The 13,501-nt window shown below is 42.2% G+C and overlaps 1 protein-coding gene across 1 annotated transcript in view; it reads right to left on the bottom strand.

The window, feature by feature from the left end:
• Positions 1–518: 518 nt before the first annotated feature.
• The window catches only part of CIMIP7 (ciliary microtubule inner protein 7), a 28,156-nt gene continuing 15,173 nt past the window's right edge, over positions 519–13,501 (bottom strand). The window contains exons 3-4 of the mRNA XM_069735912.1: positions 4,591–4,668; positions 519–1,734 (exon numbers count right to left, since the gene is read on the bottom strand). Coding sequence (XP_069592013.1) covers positions 1,288–1,734; positions 4,591–4,668 — 525 coding nt within the window. The 3' untranslated portion in view covers positions 519–1,287. The remainder of the gene's footprint in view (positions 1,735–4,590; positions 4,669–13,501) is intronic.

A 13,501-nucleotide genomic window follows, 5' to 3' on the forward strand; every position in this document is an offset into this window, starting at 1 on the left:
ATAATTAAAACACCTGAAGCTAGGAGGCGGAGTGCACGATCAGAAGGCTAGAGAATACATTTCAAAAAACCTGATCTGCACATCCAAACATAGACACAGTGTGAACAGGTGCTGAACCCAGAGTCGCCAACTCGTATATATTTAAGTAAATAGGGCAGCACAGAGAGGTAGGTCAAGCGTAGGGCCTCGTATAAGAGAGATGCCTTATCGTGGCTACGAGGTACACATAAAATTGGCCATTTTTATGCGCTAAAAGCTCTCATTTTTCATATTTTCAGTGCAGTAATGCAGTTCAAATTTTGTGTTTTCAAGTTTGCATGTTTTGGCGCTGCAGTGTGCTGCCCTATTTACTTAAATATATACGAGTTGGCGACTCTGGGTTCAGCACCTGTTCACACTGTGTCTATGTTTGGATGTGCAGATCAGGTTTTTTGAATCGACCAAGTATTGAGCGCATTTACTGAAAATACATTTCAGATTATAAAATCATTTTTCAAGCTGGTGTTATAAAGTATTGTAATTTACTGAGATAATGACTTTGGGGTTTTCATTAGCTGTAAGCCATAATCATCAACATTAACAGAAATACACACGTGATATAGATCACTCTGTGTAATGACTCTATATAATATATGAGATTAACTTTTTGTATTATAGAACTGAAATACATTTTTTAAATTATATTTTTGATGATATTCTAATTTTGTGAGATGCACCTGTAGATGGCATAAATGTCTGTGATTGGTAAATCCCTTCATTATTTGGTTCTGGATTTCATTTATGATGTTGGCTAGAAGTCCTGTCCTAGAGTGAACAGATCGAAGACGCAATAGCAAAAAGAAGAGGACCGCATGAGGTGCAGTAGTTCTCAGGTCCTCTTCTTTCCTTCATTCTAGACTGGGACTTCAGAGGTGACCGGGTGTTGCATGTCCGTGACATTATGACATGCAGAGGCCTGGTCACAGCTGGGATAACTGTCCAGGAGATGTGGAAAAGAATAGTTGGCTCTGCCATACGGCATGAAGCGAGTAGTGGAGGGGCCGACAGATGATTGGTGAGGTGAGTATCTTTCTTTTTTTTTTACATTTTACATTTATTACCCCAGAGACCCCAAAATGTAATAAAAACTACAAATCTTGTGTTTTGGCAAATTCTAATGTTGCCACATCTGCCCAGCTCTAGTTCCAAAACAGCTGTAAAAAAAAAAAAAAAACTTTGTTCTTTAGTTTTGGTTTTGATTATATTCAAAAAAATGGATGTGGCCGGGGTCTCACAGAGGGACATACATTAATAAGATGGATCCATGGTTTGGGCATTTTCTGTTTTCACAGTGTCTGGACTGTGCCATACGAGGCAGTCAGACACGGTCAGACGCTTATAAGGAGCAGACATGGCTCTCGGCAGCGATACGCCACTCGTCCCCACTCTCATTTTACTAGGAATCAGAGTGATGTCCGTTGTGATGGCGTTCTGTGAGGCATGTAGGTCACCGCGGCTCCTCAACATGTGTCTATAGGTCGTTGTCAACCCCGAACATGAAGCTGAAGTTGCGCGAGTCAACCTGGGAACCAAGATCTGAGGTACTACCTTCCCCGTCTCATCATCCTTCCTCCAGAAGTCAGTCCGGTAGGTGCTGATGAGTGGCCTCTGCCTCTTCAGTTCCTCCTCCAAGGGGGTCCAGTGGGTAAAGTTATGGGACTCCCTAAATTTAAGAAGTTTTTTCTTCCCCAATCCCTTAAAGGAAAAAAAAAAACAATTGTGTGAGTCTATTTCATGTATGAGCCTCATAGAGGAACGGCCTAAAGCCAGTGTCAATATTCTTTATGATGTAGGTGCCTCACTAATGGACTAGCATGAAAGAATAGGTCACTGCCTTCAACAAAATCAACACACTCTTATTCTAAAAATCCTCTGTCCTGCTGTGGGGAGCCTGTTGCCTGTTTACACTCACATTTTACCCTTTGCCAATGATCACAGCTGCTCCTCTAACATCAATAATCAGAGGAGAGGTCACTGCCTTCTTCAAATTCAACACATTCACCTTCTGCTGCTGTAAACTTTATCATGATCTGATTGGCTGTTGCTTCAATGCATCTGAAATTAAAATTTTTGCAAATAGCCTTGATTAAAAAAAATAATTATACTTTTGGGCATACAGCTCCAATGCAGATCTACATGTCTCCATGGTAACAGACTACCTACAAGCCCTTCATGTAGTCTGATTGTGCAGCCATGTGACTCTGGCAGGGCAAAGATGGCAACACCTGACTGCAAGATCAGGCTACACGGAGATTCTTTCTAGTCTGTGTCCAAGGAGACACAGTTCTGAATAAGGGCTGGGTACACAAAACGATAGGTTTTAATTTAGTCAAGTGTATTTGCAAATTTGCATAAGTATTCATACCTCTTAGTTTTAATTGAAGATTAGTGAATAATATAAACCTTTGGGTTGTTTACACACTTGGGGCACTTTTCTGGGGGGGAAAAAAGCGGCAATTTCACCATAGTTTTGGAAAATAGGGGCAAAAACCAACTACCACAAGGCGAATGAAAAACGAAGCCGCACGGAAGACGAGAGAAATCCCCGAGCTGCTCCTCAATCACTACCTATATAGTTCTGTCTCTCAGCGGTATATATTGTTTTCCGTGCTCGTTGTGTTGTGTTTTGTGAACACTTTGGAGAATTTCTGTCTTTCTATCGTATATTGCAGAATAAATGGCGGCACGATCACCGGGATTATAAAGGTAATTGGAGGCTCTGATGAAGTTCGGAGTTTGTTCGCCGATCCGCGGAGTTAAAAGTCATAAAAATATGTACTTAGGAAGACTGGCATGGGCACCCACCACCATTACTGGAGTCTCCAGAGGCGCGAATTGCTGTTTCCTTCTTGAAAATTAAATGCCCAATTTAGAATTCAAACACACGAGCCTAATTAGGTGACACCAGGGAGAACTAACGGCAAGTGAACGCATTCATAAACCTGCACAGATGCTGAGGCGGCCCGGTAGTCGCTCTTCTGCGGAAGGACTATTCATTGTGTGCCAAGGAAGGCTGGCAATTACCCTTCAGGAGCATGGCTGCCTCAATTAATCCTAATTTTGAGCTCTCAACTTATTAAAGGGGTTGCCGGGGACTAAAAAAATAAAGTTGGCCTCGTGTCCTATAGGGACAGCTTATTTCTTCTACTTTAAAGGGATTGTTCTCTGTTTTGAGAGTAGATTTCCCGATGATAAACCAATGTCTTCTCGCTGCTCAGACCTCTAGTGATCAGCTATAATCTGAGGGCATAATCTTGTAGTAAAGGTATCATTTCCCTGCAGCGCCCCCAAAGGAGAAATAAAGCATTACATAGTAGCTATTGAAATAAAAGGGCAAGATGGCTCCTCCAGAGAAAAACATGTTGATGTTTAAAAAGAGTTGTTCTAAAGTTTAATATTCAGGAGCGAGCGCACTGCTCCTCTGCCTCCTGTCTTCCTATATGCGAGGGTGACAGTGCGCTCCTAAAGATTGACAGTTTGGACCAGTGACATGGTGGTGCAGCTGGCCTGAACTGTGCGCTCCCTGATTCTGTATTGGAAAAGCGCAGGGAGACTGCTTGCGAGCTGAATTAGGACACGTTTTGTAAGAGTTACGCAAGCTAGGCCACGCCTGATAGACTGCAGAGGTGGCCAGTAATGAGTATTATACAAGAGAGATTCAAAAATCTCGGAGAAGTTTAAAATTGAAAAAAAAAATAGCTTTTTTTTTTTGTACAGGCACTTTGCAATTTGAACCATTATTGATGTTGAGACCACCCCTTTAACCACTTAGATGGCAGCTAATCCTGAGGCCTATTGAAAGCCAAGATCATTGACATCTTAGTTCTTCTTGGCAGACCAGCCAGTGCCATTGCAAGTCCCCAAGGAGTGGGCGAAAAAAAAAAGGGAGAAAAACCCCCCAAAATGGTTTATTTTTATTTTTTTTTAATTTCTAGAAAACTAAAACCTTTAATCACCCTTTTTCCACTTGACAAAAAAAAAAAGTAAAATAAATCGTGTCTTGTCTAATCTTAAAACTTAAAAAGTAATTTAATCCATACATTGCAAATAAAAGAAAATAAATAAATATAAATTCCAGAAAAGCTTTTTTTTTTATTCAGACACTTTGCCATCCCTGAAGAAAAAAAAAGGAATAAAAAAAGGTTTTAAAAGTCCTATATATGCAGTCTAAAAAAAAAAAAAAACAAGCCCCGTACAGCTACATTGAGCGAAAAAATTTTAAAAAAAGTCTCATAAAATGGCGGAAAAGAGAAAAAAAAAATTCTGTATGCTCTAGATCAGGGGTGTCAAACTGCATTCCTCGAGGGCCTCAGACCATGCGTGTTTTCAAGATTTCCTTTGCATTACACAAGGTGCTGGAATCATTCTGTGCAGGTGATTAAATTATCACCTGTGCAATACAAGGAAATCCTGAAAACATGACCTGTTTGCGGCCCTCGAGGAATTGAGTTTGACACCCCTGCTCTAGATGTTAATGTTTGATTTTGTCTTGTGGCTTTGCTATATACAGTCCTATAGGATATAAGTCACAGCAGTATTTTTCATACTTACATTCTCAAAGGAGAAGACGGAGCTCGGGAATATATGGCGGTTGTCGTGCCTGGAGAATATATGTTTCGTTGGATGTTCCTAGAGAAAAAAAAAATGCGCAGACATGGAGACGAATGAAATACGAGGCGTCAGGTTACAGTCCGGGGCAGGTTATATCATTAAAATGGAAACATTACTGGTATCCTAATATTATCTTGGCAGATAATGACTTAAATGCGATTACCTCCGAAGCATTCATTATACAAATGACATTAGCGAGCCGCAGACATCCACCACCGAGATTTGGAGGGGTCGGAGGGTAATACTGTTATTATCAACGGGCATAATTTATGCAGAAGTAATTAAGACTAGAATGAGATTCATCTTCAAAGATGCTAAAAATATTCAGGTACGACATACTTCCCTACATTAAATTATATAGCAATTACTGGAGCCGATAAGTCAACGTCCTCTATTTATCTTTCTATTGTTCTTTGTTCCAATATTCGGTGCGGATTAATTTCCTAATATTTCTTTATATCGCTCAGAAATCTGTTTTTCTTATATACGTTGTCTCAAAACCTTTAGAGATGGACTATACAGCCACCACTAGGTGGAGCTGTCTGCAGACAGTTTTATCATTGAGTTGAATGGGAAAGTTGTAGGCAGTGAGCCTCAAGCTCCCTCTAGTGGTGGCTGAAGGTAGCTTCAAGTTTAAATTTTTGCCTTACGCACTATATAAATGCTGTTAATCTTTGAAAAAGAGCAGGTAGGAATCCAACATGTCAGATGATCCTTGCTTCAACTTTTGGCTGGGTCCTGTAGACATTAGATTGTTGGTAGGAGCTATCCCCCAAACAACATTTATCACAAAGGGATAAAAGGTATGGTCAATGGAGGGCTAAGTACTGGGACCCCAATGATCCAGAGAATGGAGGTCCCATGTCTTCCATATGAATGGAGTGGTGTGGTGCATGTATGACCACCGCTTCGATCAATTCTCTGGGTCTTTGGGAGCTGGAGCGTGCCTGTGTGACCATTACTACTACTATAACACAGGAGATTGTGGGTACGGAGGGGTCAGCGGGGAAGGAGGACTGGGAGCGTACAGTGGGAGCAATGGTGACAAGGTGAACACTAGGAAGTCTAACTGGAAGCTTAACCCCTTAGATGCCGCTGTTAGTTGTGAAAGGGTCATTAAAACAGTTGAATAGGGTTTTGGGTGTCCATTCTAAGATCCAGCCCGCACTTTCTCTGTGAGACATGATCGCAGGTCAGACTGTATCGTCATAAACGTTATGACTCTCAGAATATGGCCAGACAACCCAATTTTCTATTACATTTTTAATTAATTATTTTTTTAAGTAGCAAAATGTCAGAAAGTATATGAAATTGTAACCGTACAGAGTAGTGAGCGAACGTGTTGGGATAAAGTGTTATCCGCCATGTAACGAGCGTCTTCGGCACGCTCGAAAAATATGTCCGAGTCCCCGTTGCTAACAAAGAGGCAATCCTTGCATGTGTGGCGGCTGTCGAACAGCCGCGAGATGTGCAGGCGCAAGGATTCGGACATATTTTTTGAGCACGCCAAACGTAAAGTTAGCGCAAAATGAAAACCTTTAGAACCTGAAATAACAATGTCAGAATCACCTTTTATTCACAATATTCTTTTTATTTGGGGGGATTTTTTAACAATTTTGGGGAAGGGGACTATAGGTATAGTCAATAAGGTGAGTAATAAAACATAACATAGTGTTCTAAAACTTGTTCTATTAAACAAGTAAGTAAGAAGATATATTCAAAGAAGAATCAGAAAAAAAAAGGTTAATGCAAGAGGAAAAGAATTTGGAAGGAAAAGTTAGGAAAGGTATAGGGGAAGGGGAAGGAAAGAAGTGGGCCTAGGAGAAGGTTGGATCAGATAAACGTGGAGAGTAGGGACGGGGGAAAAGTTCATCCTTATTGAAACAATATTTATAATAAAACAATTTACAATTTGCTTCGTTAAATATGTAATTATACTTGGATTTCTTGGCAAATAATAAAGCTTTTAACTGAAAAGGTTAGGTTAATCGCCTTTTATTCACCATACGACCCCCCTTGGAATATTTTTCCCCCATTTCTCACTGCAATATATGTTAAAGGGAGTGGTGTAATTCCAAGCAGCAAAAAAAGAAACAAGCCATCATACGACTTTGAGGATGGAAATAGAAAAAAAAAAGTTATGGCTCTTGGAAGTAGAGGAAGAAAAAGCAAAAGCTAAAAAATGAAAAAAAAAATAAAAAAGGTCTTCATCTCCAGGGGTTAGATATTGGTGCAGGGTCACCAGATAGACCTGAACGATAAGCAGTGTAGATTTTCCGTCCACTTCCCGCAGACCCCTCGCCCCGATTTTCCAATCTGATCCAAATGCCTAATTCAGGTCAAACAGATTTCTTCAGTTCCTGTGAGAGACGAGCGGATTCTGCAGCAGTTAGTAATGATGACAGATCGCTCCATTATGGAGTCCGAGGAGTAACTACAGGAGCCGGTTTTCATTATTACTGGGAAAGTCGGCACAATCAGAGCCTCTTGTAAGAGAGCAATCCTTAATGATGTTTAATTAAAGGAAAATGGGTGATGGCGAGCGGAGCGGTGCCAACTCCTTCTGCCGACACAGAAAATGTGCTGTACAGTCGCAGAAACATCAATGATCCTAATTGTTTTATTGCTTTGCTTGTTAGTAGGAGCGCAGCGGTTATTGCAGCTTTTCTAAAGTGGCAGGTTGAGTTCTATAATCTGATTCCCGTGGTTTAATCACAATAAGGCTGGAGTCACACACAACGTATAAAAAAAAGGTCTGTTTTACAGAGGAGAATCGCAGAAACGTTCCCTGAGCAGTGATCATATGTCATCCGTGTGCAGTATATATATATATATATATATATATATATATATATTTCATACAGAGCTAGATAGCAGAATAGCGATAATTCAATTGTCGGCATCTGTAAAATCATTGCAGAACCCGACAGGATATGAGACATGGTTTACATACAGTAAACCATTGGATATGCATTATAATTTTATATATCCCTCCCTAATAATGTTAGTAGTGTGTATGTGTTAAATTTTGGAGCTGTAGGTGTTAGATTAAAGGATTAATTCACGGAAGAAACTGGCGTGGGCTCCCGAGCAATTTTCTCTGCCAGAGTGGGAAAGCCAGTGACTGAGGGCAGATATTAATAGCCTGGAGAGGGTCCACGAGTACCCGTGGATTCACCCAAACAGACACGTAATAAATAATCAATCTAAGAGAAGAAATAGAAGGGAACAGAGACAACAGCAGGCTGATACATATTTCTTAACTCCTGAGGAAGCCACCTCCACTGGCGAAACGTATTGGATCTTCATTTCCACACATTTTCTCTATGCACATGGCCCTTTATTGCACAGTGTCACTGCTTACTTCTATATTTTTTATGCAACATTATCTGTGTGTCATTATCTTTTCTTCTGTATTGTACTGTTGGAAAACACATTTCCGTTCATTGCTTAGTGGACACTATGCATACTGTTGTCTATCTCCTACTCGGCAGGCAAAGATTTCAGCTCAATACTAGAGGTGTCGGGTGGTGGACCCTCACTGATCGCATGTTGGTGACCTATCCTGCATGTAGCTCATCAGTTGTAAAGTCCCAAACAACACTTTTAACCTCATGCACAAGGTATGGCACTAATAACCTCTTCACTGCTCTAGACCAGGGTGGGCAATTAATTTTCCCTTCCCAAGGGGCCACATGAGAGACCGTGACTGTCATGGAGGGCCAAACCAATAGGCTGAAATGATTTCTGCAACTCAATATTAATATTAACATATTCATTATAATTATTTTATATTAATATTAATTGTATCACTTCATATTTAGAAGAATTAGGTTTGCTGACATCTCCTTATATGCCGTATGAGCATGCACATAGCCCCCTATATAACGTATGAGCCCACACAGTCCTCTATATACTGTATGAGCACAAACACAGCCCCCTATATACCATGTGAGCCCCCACGATATTGTCTCCTATATACAGTATAAGCCCCCCACATAGTATTCTATATACAGTATGAGCCCCCCATATAGTATCCTATATACAGTATGAGCCCCCACATATCCTCCTATATACAGTGAGCCCCCACATATCCTCCTATATACAGCATGAACCCCCCACATAGCTCCCTATGTACAACATGAGCACCCTCATAGCCTCCCATATACAGCATGAGCCCCACATAGCCTCCTTATATACAGCATGAGCCTCCCATATACAGCATGAGCCCCAATATAGCCTCCCATATATAGCATGAGCCCCACATAGCCTCCATGTACAGCATGAACCCCACATAGCCACCATATATAGCGTGAGTACCACATAGCCTCCCTACACAGTGTTCCAAATTGTTATGCAAATTGGATTTAAGTGTCAAAGATTTAATTGTTTTGTTTTTCAAATAAACTCATGGATGATATTGTGTCTCAGGGCTCAATGGATCACTGAATGAAATCAATCTTAAACATATGTGATAATTAGTTTTCCAGATGATTCTAATTAAAAGCAAAACTACTTAAAAATGATGTTCCACATTATTAAGCAGGCTACAGATTTCAAGCAATATGGGAAATAAAAAGGATCTCTGTGCTGCTGAAAAGCGTTAAATAGTGCAATGCCTTGGGCATTAGGCTGGGTTCCCATTGCGTTATGGGACCACGTTAAACGGACAGCGTTGCACGGCGAAATTAACGCAGTGCAACGCGGCCGTTAACGCGCCCATTCACGCTAATGGGAACGCGCTTCACTAGCGCGTGCCATGTTCGGCACGCGCTAGCGACGCGCCGGTGATTCCTGGCGCGCCGCGGACGCTGCTTGCAGCGTCCGAGGCGCGCCCGCGGTCCGTTCCCCGCTCTCGCAGATCGGGGATCTGCGAGAGCGGGGACGTTACCGCGACCCCGACCGCAGCCCCATAAAAAACATTGCGTTAGCGCAATCCGCTAGCGCTAGCGCTAAACGGATTGCACTAACGCAATGTGACCCTAGCCTTAGATATTTCACGAAAACTTCAGTGATCATCATACTGGGAAGAGATTTGTGACTAAAACAGAGCACAGAGAGTTCATGCAGATAAAGGCATAATGAGGAAGGTTTCTGCCAGACAAATTAATTGGATTAAGAGAGCAGCTGCCAAAATACCATTACAAAGCAGCAAACAGGCATTTGAAGCTGCTGGTGCCTCTTGAATCCCTTGAACCTCAAGGTGTAGGATCCTTCAAAGGCTTGCTGTGGTGCATAAACCTACTAATCGGCCACCCCTAAACAGTGTTCACAAGCAGAAATGGTTGCAATGGGCCCAGAGATACATGAAGACTAATTTCCAAACAGTCTTGTTTACTGATGAGTGTCGAGCAACTCTGGATGGTCCAGATGGATGGAGTAGTGGATGGTTGGGGGATGGCCACCATGTCCCAACAAGGCTGCGACGTCAGCAAGGAGGTGGAGAAGTCATGTTTTGGGCCAGAATCATGTGGAAACAGCTGGTAGGGCCCTTTAAGGTTCCTGGAGGTGTGAAAATGACCTCTGCAAAGTATATAGAGTTTCTGACTGACAACTTTCTTCCATGGTCTAGAGCAGAAACGTGCCTTCAGGAGCAAAATCATCTTCATGCTGACAATGCCCCATCTCATGCTGCAAAGAAACCTCTGAGTCATTGGCTGCTATGGGCATAAAAGGAGATAAACTCATGGTGCGGCCACCATCTTCCCCTGACCTCAACCCTATAGAGAACCTTTGGAGGATCATCCAGCACTAGATCTATGAGGGTGGGAGGCCGTTCACATCAAAACAGCGGCTCTGGGAGGCTATTCTGACTTCATGCAAAGAAATACAAAAACTCACAAGTTCAATGGATGCAAGAATTGTGAGGATGATATCAAAGAAGGGTCCTATGCTAACATGTAACATGGCCTGTTAGGAGGTTTTGGAGTTAAATAGCTTTTTTGTTCAGTGAATGTGACCTCCTAATGCTGCAAATTCCACAAATGAGCATTTTCAGTTCTTTAAAACAGATCAAATGTATAGAAATTCTACTGTGCCTAATTTGGAACAGCGCATTGTGAGTTTTTACTCATTTCGGAGATTATTCTGATATCATTGGGCAGTTTCTTCAATAAAATTCGATGTATAATCTAACGGGTGATGACTTATTAGACTGACTCATTTGTACCAACCATTTAGGAAAATCCGAGAAAAATATCATTTGCATAATAATTTGGAGCATGGTGTATATAAAGCATAATTCCAACATAGCCTCCACATAGAGCATGAGCCCCACATAGCCACCATATATACAGTGTGAGCCCCACATAGCCACTATATATACAGTGTGAGCCCCACATAGCCACCATGTACAGCATGAACCCCACATAGCCACCATATATACAGTGTGAGCCCCACATAGCCACCATATATACAGTGTGAGCCCCACATAGCCACCATATATACAGTGTGAGCCCCACATAGCCACCATGTACAGCATGAACCCCACATAGCCACCATATATACAGTGTGAGCCCCACATAGCCACCATATATACAGTGTGAACCCCACATAGCCACCATATATACAGTGTGAGCCCCACATAGCCACTATATATACAGTGTGAGCCCCACATAGCCACTATATATACAGTGTGAGCCCCACATAGCCACTATATATACAGTGTGAGCCCCACATAGCCACCATATATACAGTGTGAGCCCCACATAGCCTCCATATAGAGCATGAGCCCCATTATAGCTTCCATGTACAGCATGAACCCCACATAGCCACCATATATACAGTGTGAGCCCCACATAGCCACTATATATACAGTGTGAGCCCCACATAGCCACTATATATACAGTGTGAGCCCCACATAGCCACCATATATACAGTGTGAGCCCCACATAGCCTCCATATAGAGCATGAGCCCCATTATAGCTTCCATGTACAGCATGAGCCCCACATAGCCACCATATATACAGTGTGAGCCCCACATAGCCACTATATATACAGTGTGAGCCCCACATAGCCACTATATATACACAGTGTGAGCCCCACATAGCCACTATATATACAGTGTGAGCCCCACATAGCCTCCATATATACAGTGTGAGCCCCACATAGCCACTATATATACAGTGTGAGCCCAACATACCATCCATGTACAGCATGAACCCCACATAGCCACCATATACACAGTGTGAGCCCCACATAGCCACCATATATACAGTGTGAGCCCCACATAGCCTCCATGTACATACAAACATCCCATATACATTCTCTGCGTTCTGCCTCTGCTCCTGTCTCCGGTGCACTGACGTCATGAAACCTCGACATTGCGTCTGCTGTCCCACACGCCGATTGGTGGAAGGAGCCGACGGCACCTCTTCCACCGATGTATGTTAATACATGCACGGAAAACGTTGCGTTTTATTTTCCGCAGCATGTCAATTCTTTGTGCGGATTACGCAGCGTTTTACACCTGCTCCATAATTGGAATCCGCAGGTGTTAAAACGCAGGTGAAATCCGCACAAAAAAACACTGAAAATCCGCGGTGAATCTGCAATGTGTGCACATACCCTTAACCCTTCACTACACTAGAACAGGAAGGATATTAATTCCCTTTTAACTACATTACTGCCCTAGACCACCAGGGATATTATCATTGACTCCATCACTGCCCTAAACCCCCCTAGGTATGTTATCATTAACCTCCTCGTTTGTCCTACATGCAAGAGATAGAACTATTAACATTTTGATTTCTCAAGACCACCTGGGATGTTATCATTACCGCCTTCACTATCATAGACAAGTAGGGATGCCTGGGATGGAAATACTCCATTAATTCCATCACTGCCCTAATCCACAAGGTATAGAATTATTAAAACTTTCACTATCCATGACGAATGCTATCAGTAATCCCTTCATTACCCTAGACCAGCTGGGATTTTACTCATTGCTGCATGTTTTAATGAAAGCTACCGTAGGTTAAGAAATAAAGAAAAATCTATTCTAGCAGAATCAGGAAAAATCCACTGAACATTGTGAACTTTTCTTACTAGAAACATCAATTAAATAGCAGCAAATTGTGAATCTCCTTTTATGTTCCTGTGTCTGAACGCCGCCGGGGGCACGTCAGTAAGTATATAATCACAGCTCACATCTGAGGGGTAATTAAAAGCAAAGTGACTGCGGCCGCAGATGATAGAATTCATGGAAAGCTACAGGAAAGAAGAAATGCTCCGATCTGCAACATGTAATCATTTACTTGTAATAATTACAAAGCGCTAATGAACATTAATCATATGACAACTAATTCTAATTATGCAGCCTGGGAGAATTTCTGAAAATGCTTTGCATGAGATGTCTTAAAGGAACGGATATCGGCAGAAATTGTATCGACACTATTAGGAGATAAAGTATCAACACTCATATTAATCAATAAATTCAGTTTTTCATTCGGTCTTATTGTCCCCTATTTGTAACATCCCGTCCCTCACATCCCTGTGTATAACATACGGACCCTCGCCCCTGTGTATAACATACGGACCCTCACATCCCTGTGTATAACATACGGACCCTCGCCCCTGTGTATAACATACGGACCCTCGCCCCTGTGTATAACATACGGACCCTCACATCCCTGTGTATAACATACGGACCCTCGCCCCTGTGTATAACATACGGACCCTCGCCCCTGTGTATAACATACGGACCCTCACATCCCTGTGTATAACATACGGACCCTCGCCCCTGTGTATAACATACGGACCCTCGCCCCTGTGTATAACATACGGACCCTCACATCCCTGTGTATAACATACGGACCCTCACATCCCTGTGTATAACATACGGACCCACGTC

The sequence above is a fragment of the Ranitomeya imitator genome, chromosome 8 (genome assembly GCF_032444005.1).
Source record: "Ranitomeya imitator isolate aRanImi1 chromosome 8, aRanImi1.pri, whole genome shotgun sequence".
In the NCBI taxonomy this organism is placed as follows: Eukaryota; Metazoa; Chordata; class Amphibia; order Anura; family Dendrobatidae; genus Ranitomeya; species Ranitomeya imitator.